The 18,433-nt window shown below is 34.0% G+C and overlaps 1 protein-coding gene across 1 annotated transcript in view; it reads right to left on the bottom strand.

Moving 5' to 3' along the window:
- Window positions 1-18,433, bottom strand: part of LOC132740414 (uncharacterized) — a 59,660-nt gene that overhangs the window by 26,474 nt on the left and 14,753 nt on the right. The window contains exons 5-10 of the mRNA XM_060728311.1: window positions 17,560-18,432; window positions 17,150-17,239; window positions 12,819-12,920; window positions 9,422-11,059; window positions 8,237-8,587; window positions 6,653-6,705 (exon numbers count right to left, since the gene is read on the bottom strand). Of these exons, the coding sequence (XP_060584294.1) occupies window positions 6,653-6,705; window positions 8,237-8,587; window positions 9,422-11,059; window positions 12,819-12,920; window positions 17,150-17,239; window positions 17,560-18,432 (3,107 nt within the window). The remainder of the gene's footprint in view (window positions 1-6,652; window positions 6,706-8,236; window positions 8,588-9,421; window positions 11,060-12,818; window positions 12,921-17,149; window positions 17,240-17,559; window position 18,433) is intronic.

Here is an 18,433-nt window from a genome sequence, read left to right as displayed (position 1 = left end):
TTATATATATATGCCTTGGAGAGAGTCTTATTTGAGAGCTTAACTTGTTTCAAAGCCATATGTCAATGGACTTTGAAAATATTTGATGTATTACAAAAAATTTAACGTAAATTCTAAGTCAAACAAGAGCCATGTCAACATGGGCATCCCCTGCCGAATGTGTTTGCTCATTGGAAGAATGTATATGTAGTAGAGCAGAAAAATTCCATTTTAAGAGGTCTTTTGGTAATGAAAACTGATGGCTATAGTGATAACAGATTTGAAACCTATGTGAATACTGATGGCTGAAAATAACAAAGGGTAATAACTGAAAAATAATGCAGGGTAGGTTATCATTCTTGTATGCTGCATCCCTCCTCAGTAAAATCTATCTGCCTATGAAGTTTCAAGTTGATACCTCAAATACTTTTTGATAAAAAAATTGAATTGAAAAATAACAAAGGGCAATAGCTCAAAAATTATAAATGGTAGAGTAATCAATCTTGTGCACTGCACACCTCCTGAGTTAGATCTATGCACCTATGAAGTTTCATGTTGATATCTCAAAGGCCTTTTGAGTTATGCTCTGGACTAAAGTTAATTTTGAAAAATAACTAAACAATTATGCAGGGTAGAGTTATAGTTCTTGTGCACTGCACTCCTCCTCAATGAGATCCCTCCAGCTATGAAGTTTCAAGTTGATACCTCAAATACTTTTTGAGATAAGCTCCGGACAAAATAGTATGAAACTAGAACTGTGTCCAAAGGACACGGATGCCCCCACTGACAACATATATATGGTATATAGTCAAAAAATCAACAAAGGGCCATAATTCTGTTAAATTTGGTTGCAGCAAAAATTCCTTCCTTTACTACCATCTACACATTAAGGTTGTTCATCCCTGGAAGTTTAAGCAAAATCTACCATCCGGTTTAAGAGGAGTTGCGTTCACAAAATTTCTATATGGTATATAGTGAAAAAATCAACAAAGGGCCATAATTCTGTTAAATTTGGTCGCAGCAAAAATTCCTTCCTTTACTACCATTTACACATTAAGGTTGTTCATCCCTGAAAGTTTAAGCAAAATCTGCCATCCGGTTTAAGAGGAGTTGCGTTCACAAAATTTCTAAATGGTATATAGTGAAAAAATCAACAAAGGGCCATGATTCTGTTAAATTTGGTCGCAGCAAAAATTCCTTCCTTTACTACCATCTACACATTAAGGTTGTTCATCCCTGGAAGTTTAAGCAAAATCTACCATCCGGTTTAAGAGGAGTTGCGTTCACAAAATTTCTACATATTATATAGTGAAAAAATACACAAAGGGCCATAATTCTGTTAAATTTGGTCGCAGCAAAAATTCCTTCCTTTACTACCATCTACATATTAAGGTTGTTCATCCCTGAAAGTTTAAGCAAAATCTGCCATCTGGTTTAAGAGGAGTTGCGTTCACAAAATGTCTACATAGTATATAGTGAAAAAATCAACAAAGGTCCATATAATTCTGTTAAATTTGGTCGCAGCAAAAATTCCTTCTTTTACTACCATCTTCACATTAAGGTTGTTCATCCCTGGAAGTTTAAGCACAATCTGCCATTCGGTTTAAGAGGAGTTGCGTTCACAAGATTTCGGGACGTACGGACAGACGGACGGATGGACGGACGGACGGACGTACGGCGTGACGGACACTCGGACGGACAAGTGCAACGCTATATGCTCCCACTCTGTGGGGGCATAAAAAAACAAAGGGCAATAACTAATATTTAATATTTTAATAACTAAAATTGTATAGGGAAGAGTTATCATTCTTGTGCACAGCATTCCTCCTCAATAAGATCTATCCACCTTTGACATTTCATGTTGACATCTCAAACACTTTTGAGTAATGCTCCACTCAGGTGAAAAATTAGGTATGAAAAATAACAAAGGGCCATAACTAAAAAATTATGAAAGGTAGAGTTATCCATCTTGTGCACTGCACACTTCCTGAGTGAGATCTATGCACCTATGAAGTTTCATGTTAATATCTCAAAGGCTTTTTGATTTATGCTCTGGACAAAAATTAATTTTGAAAAATAACAAAGGGCAATAACTCAAAAATTATGCAGGGTAAAGTTATCATTCTTTAGCACTGCACTCCTCCTCAATGAGATCCATCCACCTATGAAGTTTCAAGTTGATACCTCAAATACTTTTTGAGATAAGCTCCGGACAAAATAGCATGAGAAGAACAAAGGGCAATAACTCAAAAATTGTATAGGGAAGAGTTATCATTCTTGTGCACAGCATTCCTCCTCAATAAGATCCATCCACCTATGACATTTCATGTTGATATCTCAAACACTTTTTGAGTTATGCTCCACTCAGGTGAAAAATTAAGTATGAAAAATAACAAAGGGCAATAACTAAAAAATTATGCAGGGTAGAGTTATCATTCTTGTGCACTGCACTCGTCCTCCATGAGGTCTATTCACCTATGAAGTTTCAAGTTGATAACTCAAATACTTTTTGAGATATGCTCCGGACAAAAATGTTGGACGAATGGACGGACGGAAGGTTGGACGGACAGACGGATACTATTACTATATCCCCCACCGCCTTTTCGGCGGGGGATAAAAAGGGGCATAATTCTGTCAAAATGCTTGATACAGTTACCTCCTCCAGTCTACAGGTTGGGGTCATGATTAATAAGTGTGCAAAAATTGAAGTATTACAAAAACTTTAAATTCTAAGTCGAAAAAGGGGCATAATTCTGACAGTTACCTCCTCCTGTCTACAGGTTGGGGTCATAATGGTGAACAAGTGTGCAAAGTTTCAAAGCCATCTGTCAATGGACTTTGAAAATATTTGAGGTATTACAAAAACTTTAACGTAAATTCTAAGTCAAAAAAGGGGCATTATTCTGTCAAAATGCTTGATAAAGTTACCTCCTCCAGTCTACAGGTTGGGGTCATGATGGTGAACATGTGTGCCAAGTTTCAAAGCCATATGTCAATGGACTTTGAAAATATTTGAGGTATTACAAAAACTTTAACATAAGTGGTTACGCCAATGCGGACACCAACGCCGACGCCGACGCTCGGGTGACTACAATAGCTTTACTTATTCTTATCGAATAGTCGAGCTAAAAATGATGAAAAACTTTGGAATCATCCAAAATCTAGTTTTTCCATGTTAACATGTGGTCTTTCACCTAATTTTGGTGGAAAATTGTTGTTTTGTAACATTTATAATTTTTGTGTCTCCTCTATGGAGTAGTGGCGACATATAGGGATCACTTCCCCGTCGTCTGTCTGTCCGTCAGTAGTTTATGAGGAGTAATCAAGCTTTTGTGTAAGCTTTTGTGTATCTGGCAACACACAGAAAAAACAGCTTTTTATCAAAGGGCCATAACTTGGCCAAAAATCATTCAACCGGAAAACCCGTATAATATGTGCAAGGACTTGAGCTACAGATCAATCCTGTAAAGTTTCATTGAAATTGCATTAGTGGTATAAGAGAAGTAGTCCGGACGAACTTTAAAAATAAAAATTATTAAAGGGCCATAACTCTGACAAAAATCATTGAACCGGAAAATGCTGATAATATGCACATCTACACTTGGTACTGATCACTCCTGTAATTTTTAGTTTGGATGAAATTGCACTAGTAGTTTATGAGGAGTAGTCCGGACAAGTTTTGAGACGGACGGACAGACGGACGTTCTAACAGGAGAGTAATAATGTGGCTACTCTATTGTTCCCTCTATTGTTCTTTTTAGCCACACAAAAGAAAATAGCCACATAAAAGCATTACTGAATGAATGACAATTCAAAGAGAAAGAACAGTTACCTATTGTCCCTCTAGCCACATAATTACTGTCCTGTGAGTGCGGAGGGACAGACGACGGAGAAGTGATCCTTTCAATACTTATCAAACTTGGCACAAATGTTGACTGGACCATTGCTTTTGTAACGGCATGCTCAGTTTTAAATTTCTTGTTACCATGGCAATGAGGGGACATCGCAAAATTGCCAAAAATCACTATTTTGCCTCGATTTTTTCCATCAAAATTTATTTCAAAGCGCTGCAACTTCTCAAGGGATTGAGATAGAGTCAAAGGCATTTCAGCGTTGGTAACATGTTACCTCATGATCGACCTGGGGTCATTTTTAGCCTCTCACAAGTCCAAAATTACCCAGCCCCTTTCAAACCCCCCAAACAGAAGGGGGCACATCCCCCTTCTGGCAACCCTCTGATGTATCTTTGGATGGGGGAGGGGGGGGGGGGCGGCGCCAAAAAAGTGCTCACTTTTTTTAGCAACATTTCTAAAATGAAAACATGTGTTTGGGGCCAAAATAGGACATTTTTTCACTATTGCAGGCCTAAACTAGAAATGTGTCCATAGGACACGGGTGCCCCCACCGCGCCACTGTTCTGTCAATCTTTTTACTAATTCAAGGGAAATAACTCTACAAATACTAGATAAATCCACAAGCAAAACCCCAGGTGCAAATCTAAAATATGCTGAGCAACCTGCCCGTAAGGTTTAATGACTATGTCAAATCCTTTTTGAGAAACTTGCGACACAAGTTGAAAATTGCAAAAATTTAAGTGAAGGGCAATAACTCTAAAAATACTAAATAAATCCAGACGAAAATACCTGGTGCACAACTGCACATGCTGATCAATATTCCTGTAAAGTTACATGACTCTAGGTCAAATACTTTTGAGTTACATGCGACACATGTTGAAAATTGCCAAATTTTACTAACTCAAGGGCAATAACTCTGAAAATACTGGCAATAACTCTGAAAATACTAAGAATATCCACACTAAAATACCCAGGTGCACAACTACACATGCTGATCAACATTCCTGTAAAGTTTCATGACTCTAGGTCAAATACTTTTTGAGTTACGTGCGACACAAGTTGAAAATTGCAAAATTTTACTAAGTCAAGGGCAATCAATCTAAAAAAACTAAAAATATCCAGACGAAAATACCCAGGTGCACAACTACACATGCTGATCAACATTCCTGTAAAGTTTCATGACTCTAGGTCAAATACTTTTTGAGTTACATGCGACACAAGTTGAAAATTGCAAAATTTTACTAAGTCAAGGGCAATAACTCTGAAAATACTAAAAATTTCCAGACGAAAATACCAAGGTGCACAACTACACATGCTGATCAACATTCCTGTAAATTTTCATGACTCTAGGTCAAATACTTTTTGAGTTACATGCGACACAAGTTGAAAATTGCAAAATTTAACTAAGTCAAGGGCACTTACTCTGAAAATACTAAAAATATTCAGAGGAAAATACCCAGGTGCACAACTACGCATGCTGATCAACATTCCTGTAAAGTTTCATGACTCTAGGTTGAATACTTTTTGAGTTACGTGCGACACAAAAGTGAATGGACGGACGGACAGAAGGAGGGACGGACGGACGGACAAGGGTAAATCTAAATGCCCGCCACTAAGGTGGGGGCACAAAAAGGGGGGGGGGTCAAAAGTGTGTTGTTTCACGTATATATGAGGTAAAGGGTTAACAGAATCAACTGTATTGTTCTTTTGTTCTATTAGACTGCCTCCTATTTCATTTCATTGTACAGATTAACAGATTGGGACAACAGAGATGTGATCCGTATATGTTGTAACTATTATGTAACATGTCACACCTACTGTATAGTTGACAACAAAATCTCTAAGAGTGACCTTGACCTAGAGACTTTGTCCATGTGTGTCACATGGCATCTCATGGTGGTGAACATAATTCTACAAAGTTTCATTAAAATCCCCCCATGCATGTAGTAGGTATGCTTCGGGCAAAATTGGAGGCCCCCTGACATGTGTATAAAAATTAGCTGATATGATTTCAAACATAGAAACATTAAAGTATGAATACAGCAAAATGAAAACAATATTATTAATGAAAACAATATTATTATCAACTTTCTATTACCAACTGTCCAAGTTTATACAAAAAAATACAAATAGGCCATCCTTAAAAAAATGTTTGTTTGCAGTAACCCGACACAGAATTTTCAAGGAGGGTAGGTAGGTCGATTTTTTTTTTTATTGAACTGTACTCCCAAATAAACATGGAATTTCAAAATGCTGGACAATATATGCTTTGATAATCTGGTAACAATTAATAAATTGATAACTGAATTCTAATTTAATAAGACCTACATTTAATTTCTTCCATTAACCTTTAAAAGAATGAAAACAAAGCACAGGGCATAATTTTCTGATTCAAAAAAAAAAAAATTTATCCAGACCACGAAAAAAAAATTTGAGTAGGGGCAAATTTTGTGAGTCGGTCGCTTTACTGCAAACAAACATTTTTTTAAGGATGGCCATATCCATAACATGTTTTGCACGGAATCTAGCAGATTTAATCTGCCAATAATACATATTGTTAAGTAAATAGTAAATTTTGTATGAATTTTCAGCACAATATTTTAAAACATATCAAAGAGCAAAGAGAAGATAGGACATCTAAGCGTGGGATGCAAAATAATATCCTTCATAATAACCTTCTACATTCAGCTGAAAATTAAAAACACAACTTAACTATTATTTATAATGCATGGTGTTTTATGAATGTTTAAAATTTCCTCAACTACTTTAATGAAATATAGTACAAATATTGAATGACAAACAAGTAAATTTATCATTACCTTTGTTTCAGCAAGATTACCATTTGTAACGGTAACAGTAACACGTCTTTCATCTGAAATAAAACAGAAAAGTTCTTTTATCACATTTGCAAAAGAAAATTTATTAAAGCATAAAGAAGAAAACTTTTTACTTGAATCTTTATACTATATATTCTTTGTAAATAATGTAAATGCACACAATGATTATTTTTTAAAAAAAAAATCAAAATAAAAAAGTTATGAGCAAGGAAAAATTATTGTGGGCATCAATTTTATACAGATCCATAATGATAAAATATAATCTTAAAAAAAAAATTCTATTGTGTTTCAGAAAAGACTGTCTTAGAATAAGAGTCCATTTTTCTCAGTGCATGATAGTTAAAGGCACATTTTCAAAATAAAGAGATCATAATTATGAACTATAGGTAACTTTGACCTTGAGCTCCTATCATTTGATGTAAAATGTTTGTAGCTGATAATCTTGTCAATATACATCCACATATCAGTTACAAATAATTAAAGTTCTTGACAACAATGGACAATGAACAAAAGCAAGCTTAATGTAAAATGTAGACAAAAATCATTTTGACCTTGACCTTTTGACCCAAAAAGAGTCTCAATCAGTTGTATCATTAAGTTTGAAATTTTTCTGGTCATTGCACTCTGATTAAATGGCCAACTTCAAGTTTTTGTAATTACAGGTCACATTGAACAAATTAATATTGCAGGCAGAATTACAAACTCCTCACAGTGATTACCTCCCCTGACAGAATTGTAATCACTGTCTTCAAAGATGTCACATGATGATGAAAGTCACATGACGTAACGTCGAAACTCAAATGTAAATATCGACCGTTACATAGAAAATCTTACGTCATTTTTCTCTTTCTGTTTTATTTTTAACTTTTAGTGCCTACGTTCGATATAGTTTATAAAAAAATTATCAAAAGTATACAAAATAACGTAAAAATAAATTCAAAAGCTAAAAAATATAAAATATAAAAATATTGTCTCGGTAGAAAATATTCTCATATTTTTTAAAATTATTTCTAAATATTCATATAATTTATTTATTTATCCATAAACATTGTTTAATCAATGAGAAAAAACTTAACTGATAGATAAAAGCAGTAAATAAAACAATTTTTGAAAAAATATAGTATATCAGAAATTCTGATATATTGGGACCTTGGTGGCAGAGATCTACGCCGAAGAATTAAGGGGAGATCACTGTGTGGAGATTGGCAGAATTATAAAACCACACCAGCAAACACTTTTAAGTCCCTATGTTATTGCGCAAAGATTCAATAGTCAATTTTATGTATATAAGGTACCAGTGACCTGTATTTTTAACCTTTTGACTTTCAGATAAAAATGGTAGTTAGAACACATCAAGTTGCATTTATAAACAAAGTTCAAGTTTCTAGGTCAATGCACTTTGCCTATATCATGTATATAGACTTTTTTACAATACAATTCTTCCATAGCTACCAATGTTGCATTTTCTGCATAGGGCAAAAATGAATCATATTCTTTAAAAAGTCAAGCTAAAAGAAGACATATTAGTTTAATAAAATGCATTTTTACTTTGAAAATAATTGTTACCTGCTGGCATTGAAGTAAAACCTCCTTTAAAGTATCCACAGCAGGCCTTGTAAATATCATCACATATCTTCTCATCACTGCCACAAAAACAAACACTCAGACAAGGAGTCATTCTTTTTTGCAACAGCTCTTTCAACAAATCAGCCACAAGTAGCTGCTTCACAAATGTTTGCATTTTCCAGGATACCTTGCCAACCATTATATCAATGTGATGAGAAGACCTGTCTAAACAAGCTTGCAGACATTCATTAAACATCTCAGTAAGATTGATTTTCTCTTTTGCACGACCATCTTTCCACTTTGGAAAAAATACAACAATGTCACTTCCACTGATCTTCACTCCTTGTTTTGCTAGAATAAATTGTTGTCAAACATGGTTAAAACAAGAACAAATGTAATTATGACAAGTTCAAAACATATTTTAGCAGAAAAGCCTCCCCTATATTTACATTTCATAGCAAAAAAGGAACCCGGGTCCCATTTTGTATTTTAAATTTTAGAGATAATTTTTTTCATCTTTTAAGACTTCTTAATTTATGCAATTATAGATTATATGCCTTTTTTCTTTTCTAGTTTAATCTTGAAAAAGGCAGGGGACAATAACATTTTTGATTAGAAATAATTGGGAGCCTATTTACAGAGACAACATGGCACAAACATAGTGTTGCTATGATTATAGAATAATTGTCTAATTGGTAAATTCAAATGTTATTTAAGATAGCAAAAAGCAAAATAAGAATAAGACCATTGAACAAAATTCTTCCTTTTGAACCAGTAAGTTAGGTCTTGATTTTTTAAAATTGGTACAAAAAAAACCAAATTTTTTAACTCCCTTGAGTTTAAATGGGGAATAAAACAAAACCTCTGAACTGAAAATTTGGCAACTGTATACCAACAGAAAATAAAACAATCTATACAGAAAGAAAATTATACTGGTAGAAAATTATATATGCATACTGTTTTACAATCTTATACATGCATACTGTTTTACAGTTTTGAAAAATTTAGTCCAGGGTACTGAACATTCTTCAATGGATTCAGTTGTTATGTTGCCATTCAATAATATACAAGAACTGATCAACAATGAATATACATTATAAAATTAATTGAGCCATTTATTCATATAGTTATGCGTAGATACCCAGATCAGCTTAACAGATGCACAATCTTATGAAAAATTCTTACCATTTATCGATTCTTCTTCAAATCTCACCAATACTTTTTTACCAGGTAATGAACAGCTTTTTGCAATTTGTACAGTACTCCCTTGAGCAAAAATCCATTGTATTTTCTTGGAGTCATAGGATATTGAATCAATTTGTATGTTTTCCTCCCTTACAACAATATCAAAATTATGTATATGCTCTAGAAAGTTTGGCACATGGTTGGCTTCTACTTTACAATCCAATGTATGAACTTTAATGCTCTTCTCTATTTCCTTGATCTCATTTTTAACACTGTCAACAGCTTCTTTTGAACCATCTATTACAAAACCCTTAACATTAGTGTTGAGCTGTTTTACCTGGATATCATTTCTCTCTGCTACTGAACTGAATTGTTTAGACTTGCAAATACATTCATATACCAAAGGATTCTCAATTCTAATAATTTCTTTCACACATGAGCTTGATGGTTGTGACTGTTCTTTTGAGGATTTTGGCACAGTGGATCCTGCTTTACCCTCCACATGTACCATTTTTTCTATGTTGCTAAAGCAGGAGTCCAGGTGTTCTTTCAACCCATAAACCATTATTGACCCTTCATTCACAAAAGTCAGATGAATGTATGGTTTCTGTTTCCCGTCATATTTCTCTTTTATTTCTCCTAGTAAATCAGAGGTAAAATCTGGATCACCTACTTGCTTTTTAATTTCTTTCCGTTTTATGCATTTCTTTATTATGTTTGTGACTTCATCTGTATTTGTATCCAAAGATGTACTACATATCCCGATTTTTTTATTTTCTGCATTTATATCCACTGAAATATCTTTATCAATTTGCAAGGAGCAGGTAAATTCACATAGCACATCCACAATATTGCTAAACTCTGAAGAATATTTGACATCCGTGAAACTAATTTCATTGCAAGGATAATAATGCTCAATCATAGCTATAGCTTCATCAACTTCTGTCTTTGGACCAGCAAATGTAACTAGAAGCTTATGATTTGTTTTTATGTAGTTCATTCTCAAATCAATTGATGGAAACCTCTGTTTCAATAATTCTTTAAAAGATTCTTTATCTATCTTTTTCCTTAAAACTGGAGATTTTTCAATAATTCTAGTATGAGTCTTGCTGCCTGCTTCAAGTTTACTGATCTTATCCCTAATTTTTGCAACAATTTGGTCAGCAATATCCCTATGACAAATCATGATCACATGGAATTCTTCATTGTTAATCTCTGCATAGTATATACCATCTTTCATAACACTAAGTTCCTGAACAGCCATTTTGACATCTTCTCCTCTTATATCATGTTTGAAGGGAACATTTTTAACAACACAATTTTTTGAATATTTAATAACAATGTCTACGATGTTATCAATATATTTTCCAATTTGAGAATTTTCGCTTACAGAGCCAATATCTACCTGCATAATGCCATCATTAGCTTGAAACGCATAATTTTGATTTTGTGCAGAAGATTGCAGGTTGGCACACAATGATTTTAAATCAATGGTTGCAAATTTCCATTTCATGTAATCTAACTGCCCCATCTCCTTTTCTATTTCTGTTGCTTTCTTTTCAGGGCTGCCAGCCAAAGTATAAGTTACTCTAAAGGTTACCTTCTTATACATCGGTTGTGTTGTTGGACTCTTTGATTCTGAAATATTCAGCATGTTACTAAAATGATGTGGCAACAATTATTATCACAGGAATTGAAACAACAACTATTTTAGTTGGTACATTGTATGTTTAATAACTAAATGATATCACACTTTCAAACTATTGGGTCATACCAGCTAGAACTATCACCTTCTTGAACTGAAACATTGGTATTAATTATTTATCAAGACATTTATAAGGATATTATCTTTTGAATGGAAAAGTTTGTTTAAGTTAAGTCAAAGGAGTTGTATGCTACATAGCAGTCCATTACTCTGTTGTTGTTTTTTTTCAATATTATATTTTTTAAGAAACACAGGACAAGAGCACTCTTTCATTATCTTCAAAAACAACTGAAATGCTGCTATGGTATGTTAATATGTATCTAAATCATAAAGGGTTATGCACTATCTTATCACATAATTATTTATTGTATGTTTTTTATTATAATAACTATTTCTAAAACAAAAAAGTTTTACAAATGTTGAAAACAAGAAATCATATTTAAATATTGGCAAGCCAATCACCAAATGATTTTCAGTCTGAACTTATAAATTCTATGACAAGTATTTTTGTAAACCATAAACAACAGCTGTCAGTAGCTCGACTATTTTTCTTAGTGCTTGATAGTAAAAAAAAACTTGATAAAGTAAAATTTTCTAAGTAAAGAAAAGGGTAAAATTTTTCTTAAAATCCATATTACAGATATAGGCCTTGGAGAGAGTCCAATTATGCTTTCATAAATAAAATTTCAAGCCATATGTCAATGGACTTTAAAAATATATGAGGAATAACAAAAACTTTAATGTAAATTCTAAGTCGAAAAAGGGGCATAATTCTGTCAAAATGCTTGATACAGTTACCTCCCCCTGTCTACAGGTTGGGGTCATGATGGTGAACAAGTGAGCAAAGTTTCAAAGCCATATGTCAATGGACTTTGAAAATATTTGAGGTATTACAAAAACTTTAACATAAGTGGTTACGCCAACACGGACGCGGACGCCAACGCCGACGCTCGGGTGACTACAATAGCTCTACTTATTCTTATTGAATAGTCAAGCTAAAAAAGTAGATATAAAATCTAAATCTTAAACTGATACCGCATCGTTCATATTTGTATCTGAAATAGTACATGTGTAAAAATATTACTGGTTGCTGTTGCTAAAGGAAACAACAGTTCTAAATAATGTTTACATAATTATATGAAAAATCAATGACCCAAAAAAGGCTTGGCCAATTTTGACCAAAAGGAATTTATTTGAACAAAGTTGGTAGAAACAGAGGCCAGACAGATGGATGCCCGACAAATTGTGATCACTAAAGCTCACCTTGTCACTTTGTGACAGGTGAGCTATTAGTAGGTCCATGATTGCCTTTATTGGGTATAATTAAGTTCTAGATAGACAGATACTCCTTTTGTAGCAATTTTGTTCAGCGGACAGTAACCGTTTTAGCTATTTGTAAATGACTACCTTGCCATCATTGCTGTACAGTTTCATCAAATTCTGACCAAGTGTTTAAATAGGAGATATTATTCAATTTACATGGTTTTATTACTGACGTGCTCTGGTAAAATAATATGATTCGAAGAGCAGATAATTTATATACAAAAGGTTGTTATGGAGTAAATATAATGCTTATGACTAATCCTTTCTTACATTTAAAATAGGTGATTCTAGAGAGCTATATCTCTCTTTACTTTGGTACCTGCCTTCAAAAATAGCAGATACTTACAATCATGAGCCAACAAACATTACCTTGTATTTTCTTTTCTTGAGGCTGATTTAGAGAATTTCTCCTTGCCCTTGTTGGAGGAGTTGGTGAAGATTGTGAGTCGTTCTCATTTCCCAATTTATTTTCTAAATAAGAAATAAAAGACATCGTTTGAAATGGTCTCACTTTAGATTGATGGCGACACTCTGTAGATACAGAGATCCCTATCCTGTCTAATTCTAATTATCAGATTAGCGGATACTATAAGACTTTCACCGCAACATATTTGTAAACCAAATAGCACATGTCGATGTTTGTGGTTAAATCTATTGTTATTCAAATAAAAGGTCAGAGTAGGGATCTATCAATGCAGAGACTTATGCTAATAATTGAAAATATCTAAAAATATAACCACACTTGGTATAAAGCAAAGACATGTGGTGACATCTTTTTGGATTGTGTCATCTGTGAACCAGAAAATATTACAACGCAATGCATTACCAAAGAAGGAATGATCATTATTTTAAAAGAAAACATTTTTTACTAAAGCATCATAATTTTTAAATATTTGTAGTTGTCAGCTACAAAATGCTTCATGACAAATATCTATGCTCTTGGCATTATGATAAGAAAACCTAATTTAATGGTTTTTTTTACAATGTAAGTCTTTATAAACCTAGTGACTGACCCTTCAGACATCAGGGGGATGATTTGTATAACTTTTGTAATGGAGCAACATGTGATGCATTGTCATTATTTACCTTAGCAGCATGACTTAGATAACGTCAGGAAATTTCCACTAGGCAATACTACATGCCAAATTTCTAAGATCTAGGCATTGTCCTTTCAATAAAGGAGAATTACATGTTTTTCCTATACAAACTTAAATAAACTAAATGACCACAGGGCATCACTAATTTTGATTCCATGGGAATAATTTATATATTTTTGTAGAGGACAACAAGGTGATGTTATGTGCAAACTATCTAAACTATAGGACATGACTGTATTTATCAAATATGAAAACATCACACCATTTTTCAAAACTATAGCGATCATCAACTAGTCATGGCTAACCGCAAAACAAAATATGAAGAATGTTAACCAAAGCATTCTTAAGCAATTGTTAGGACAGTTTTTGAACTTTAAAGGCCCCTGTGACCTTGACCTTTGACCTCAAAATCAAGAAGGTCTTAAGTTATTAATAATAACCTTAACTTTTGACCTTGTGACCCCAAAATCAATAGGGGTCTTCTACCTTATATGGACAATCATCCTAAGAAAGTTGAATATTGTGGGCCAAATGGAACTTAAGATATGCTCTGGAAACTGTTTTCAATTTTAAGGTAATAGTGACTTTGACCTTGTGACCCCAAAATCAATAGGGGTCTTCTACACAATATGGACACTCATCCTATGAAGTTTGAATAAAGTAGGCCAAATAGAACTTATGTTATGCTCCAGAAACTGTTTTCAGTATTAAGGTAATTGTGACCTTACCTTTTGACCTAGTGACCCCAAAATCAATAGGGGTCTTCTATCTAATATGGACAATCATCCTATGAAGTTTGAATATTGTAGGCCAAATGGAACTTAACTTATGCTCCGGAAACTGTTTTCAGTATCAAGGTAAAAGTGACCTTGACCTTTGACCTATTGACCCCAAAATCAATAAGGGTCTTCTACCCAATATGGACAATCATCCTATGAAGTTTGAACATTGTGGGTCAAATGGAACTTAAGTTATGCTTCGGAAACTGTTTTCAGTATCAAGGTAATAGTGACCTTGACCTTTGACCTTGTGACCCCAAAATCAAAAGTGGTCTTCTGCCTAATATGGACATTCATCCTATGAAGTTTGAACATTGTGGGTCAAATGGAACTTAAATTATGCTCCGGAAACTGTTTTCAGTATCAAGGTAATAATGACCTTGACCTTTGACATTTTGACCCCAAAATCAATTGGGGTCTTCTACTTAATATGGACAATCATCCTATGAAGTTTGAACATTGTGGGCCAAATGGAACTTAAGTTATGCTCCAGAAACCAAATTGCTAACTGACGGAAACTGTTTTCAGTTTTAAGGTAATAGTGACCTTGACCTTTGACCTTTTGACCCCAAAATCAATAGGGGTCTTTTAACCAATATGGACAATCATCCTTTGAAGTTTGAACATTGTGGGCCAAATAGAACTTAAGTTATGCTCCGGAAACCAAATTGCTAACAGACGGAAAGTTGCTAACGGACGGAAACTGTTTTCAGTTTTAAGGTAATAATGACCTTGACCTTTGACCTTTTGACCCCAAAATCAATAGAGGTCATCTACCCAATATGGACAATCATCCAATGAAGTTTGAACATTGTAGGCCAAATAGAATTTAAGTTATGCTCCGGAAACCAAATTGCTAACGGACGGACTGACGGACGGACTGACGGACGGACGCCAGGGGGTATAACATAATATGCCCTCTGCCCAATATGGACAATCATCCTATGAAGTTTGAACATTGTGGGTCAATGGAACTTAAGTTATGCTCCGGAAACTGTTTTCAGTATCAAGGTAAAAGTGACCTTGACCTTTGACCTCAAAATCAATTGGGGTTTTCTACCCAATATGGACAATCATCCTATGAAGTTTGAACATTGTGGGCCAAATGGAACTTAAGTTATGCTCTGGAAACCAAATTGCTAATGGACTGAAACTGTTTTCAGTTGTAAGGTAATAGTGACCTTGACCTTTGACCTTTTGACCCCAAAATCAATAGGGGTCTTCTACCCCAATAGACAATCATCCTATGAAGTTTGAATATTGTGGGCCAAATGGAACTTAAGTTATGCTCCGGAAACCGAAGTTTGAATATTGTGGGCCAAATGGAACTTAAGTTATGCTCCGGAAACCAAATTGCTAACGGACAAAATCTGTTTTCAGTTTTAAGGTAATAGTGACCTTGACCTTTGACCTTCTGACCCCAAAATCAATAGGGGTCTTCTACCCAATATGAACAATCATCATATGAAGTTTGAACATTTTGGGCCAAATAGAATTTAAGTTATGCTCCGGAAACCAAATTGCTAACGGACGGACGTACATACCAAGTTTTGATGTATATGAGGCAAATCAGCTCATAAACACCACCTGGACCACCGTCCATAAGCAAAATAAGCTCATAAAAACAAAAAAATAGCTCTTAATTTGAATTTTATGAGTTTTTGTTCCTTATTTAACTACAGAATGAAGCTCATAATAATCAAATGTTGGCTCGGACGGACGGACAGACAGACAGACGCCAGGGGATAACATAATATGCTTTTTCGGGCATATAAAAATCAACCAGAAAAGTAATAAGTAATAATTGAGCTTATATAAAGTTTCATTCAAATTACATAAGTGGTATGAGAGAAGTAGTCTGGACAAACATTAGAAATCAATTAAGGTCAAAAACTTTGACAAAAAACATTGAAATGGCAAATGGCAGTGATATTCACAACTGGACTTGGTACTGATCATTCCTCTTAAATGTGGATGAAATTGCACAAGTAGTTTTTGAGGAAAAGTCAAGACAAGTTTTGTGGAGGATGGACAGAGGACAACAGAAGTGATCCCGATGTATGTCCACTATTCTGTAGCAGGCGACACAAAAACCCATTCGAGATTTCCAAATAAGCTTGCAACAGATTACATCCATAGAATACTTCAAAGTCAAACAAATCTAAGGAAGAATATTTAAGTAATGAATGCCCCAAGAAAACACTCTTTTCTTGTCTGAAATATTATTAAAATTGACAATGTCTTTACAGATTGAGGTTATATCTAAATCATCAACATGTCAGAGTTGTCATTAGTAATCTTTGTCCAAGTATAAATCAAATTTGTCCATTATAATTAATACTTATTAACAATAAATAAATGACAATTAAAGAATGAATCACATCCATAAAAGTTGTTGATCCTCAAATTGCTATTAATATAAATATTCCAGCCAAATTTCAAAATAACTGGGTGGAGAGATTGTAAGATATGGATCCAGAGGGACTGATAAATTGACAGATAGACACAACAGTGTCTACATTGTATATGTGTCTCCATTGAGAACCATCGAAAGTCAAATATCAACTTCCAATTAATTTCAATTTTCATAATATGAAACTATGAAACACATAGCTTTCAGCTTCAAATGTTGGAGAGGAGTGATGGAAGGACAATTTGCTTTTAATTATACATGTTATAAATTCTCTAACAAGGTACAAAAACCCATATAAAAATATATCAAGTGAAACGGTACACATTGTACGATAAATGTTTACTATCTTCAGACAAAAACACAAAACTATGTTTGTAATGCTAGGTCAAAGAATAAGGGGACACAGCATACCTTTATTTTTTAATCTAGGGGCTGGTATAGGTGGTTTATCATCCTTACATACTGCTTCTTCTAATGACTGCTGTTGTTGTCTCGGAGCATCTACAAAATTGAAAATAATTGAAACTTTAGATACAAGATTTTAACTGTTTATCAGATTTTTTATTGTAACTTTTCATTCTATCAAATCATATATTCAGAGTATATATATAAATCCAGCACAAAGTTTTATACCCATATTTAATAATCATAATTACCAAAACAGAAGAAATTCAAACAATTGTCACTTACAAAAAACAAACTTTCTTTGTTTTACAAAATAATTCCTTTACAGTTTTTGTAAAAACCATTCAATGATATACAGCTTATTTTTTATTTAAGGCATGTTTCATATTCTGGCATAATGCTTTATTAATGAATACCTTCTAATTCCATTCTTTGAAGCTTGCAAATTAGCTCATCAACATCAGGTTTGGCTTCTTCTTTCTTTACATCAGCACCAGATGAGCCACCAGTATTGACATCAGTCACTGTATCTTGATGGTTCAATGGATTTGTTTCATTCTCTTGAGGTGGATTCAAGACATTCTGCATATCTGGAGTTGTTCCCCTTACTTTTTTTATTTCCAATCCTTCTTCATCTCCTTTTTGTTCCTGAGTTTCTGCAGACAGATTGTGTTCTGATCTTTTTGTGTTACTGCTTTCACTTCTATTATCTTCTAATTTAGCAACAACTAGTTTAGATAATGTTATTTCTCCTTTCTTCATTGTTATTGTATATCTTGGAACATAGTCAATCAAAATCATATTTTTGAAAACACTTACATTTGAACCTTCTTTAAGTGTTGGTAATAGTACTGGTTGATAGTTTTGTCTATGAAGTAAATAACCCTTGCCAACCGTCTCTATGCTAAAACTAGGTGTCTCTGTAACTTGCTGTAGGGCATCATGCTCTTCACATTTCACACTACCATTACCATCAACAAAATGCTTGATTTCTTCTTCGCATTCAGCATTGTGAGTCTCAGGCATTTTTGAAGAATTGTTAACGTCATGAACAATTTCATCACCTGTTCCTGGTGTAGAGCACAGCTCTGTGTGCGGTTTAAGCTCTGTGCTGTTATCACCTGGAATGTGTGTCATGCTTGTCATATTAAAAGATGGAATTGAAATATTCTCCTCATCTCTCATTTGTTCCTCATGATCTTCTTCTGAAATAATTTCTACACTGTTTGATTCTGATACATGTGAACCTGAGTCATCAAGAACTTCATCTTCTCTTTGAAGAGATTGTAC

The sequence above is a fragment of the Ruditapes philippinarum genome, unplaced genomic scaffold, assembly GCF_026571515.1.
Source record: "Ruditapes philippinarum isolate M1 unplaced genomic scaffold, ASM2657151v2 ctg2386_1_1_1_1, whole genome shotgun sequence".
NCBI lineage: Eukaryota > Metazoa > Mollusca > Bivalvia > Venerida > Veneridae > Ruditapes > Ruditapes philippinarum.
The sequence above is the reverse complement of the archived record's forward strand: the minus strand, read 5'-3'. Positions and strand labels throughout refer to the sequence as shown.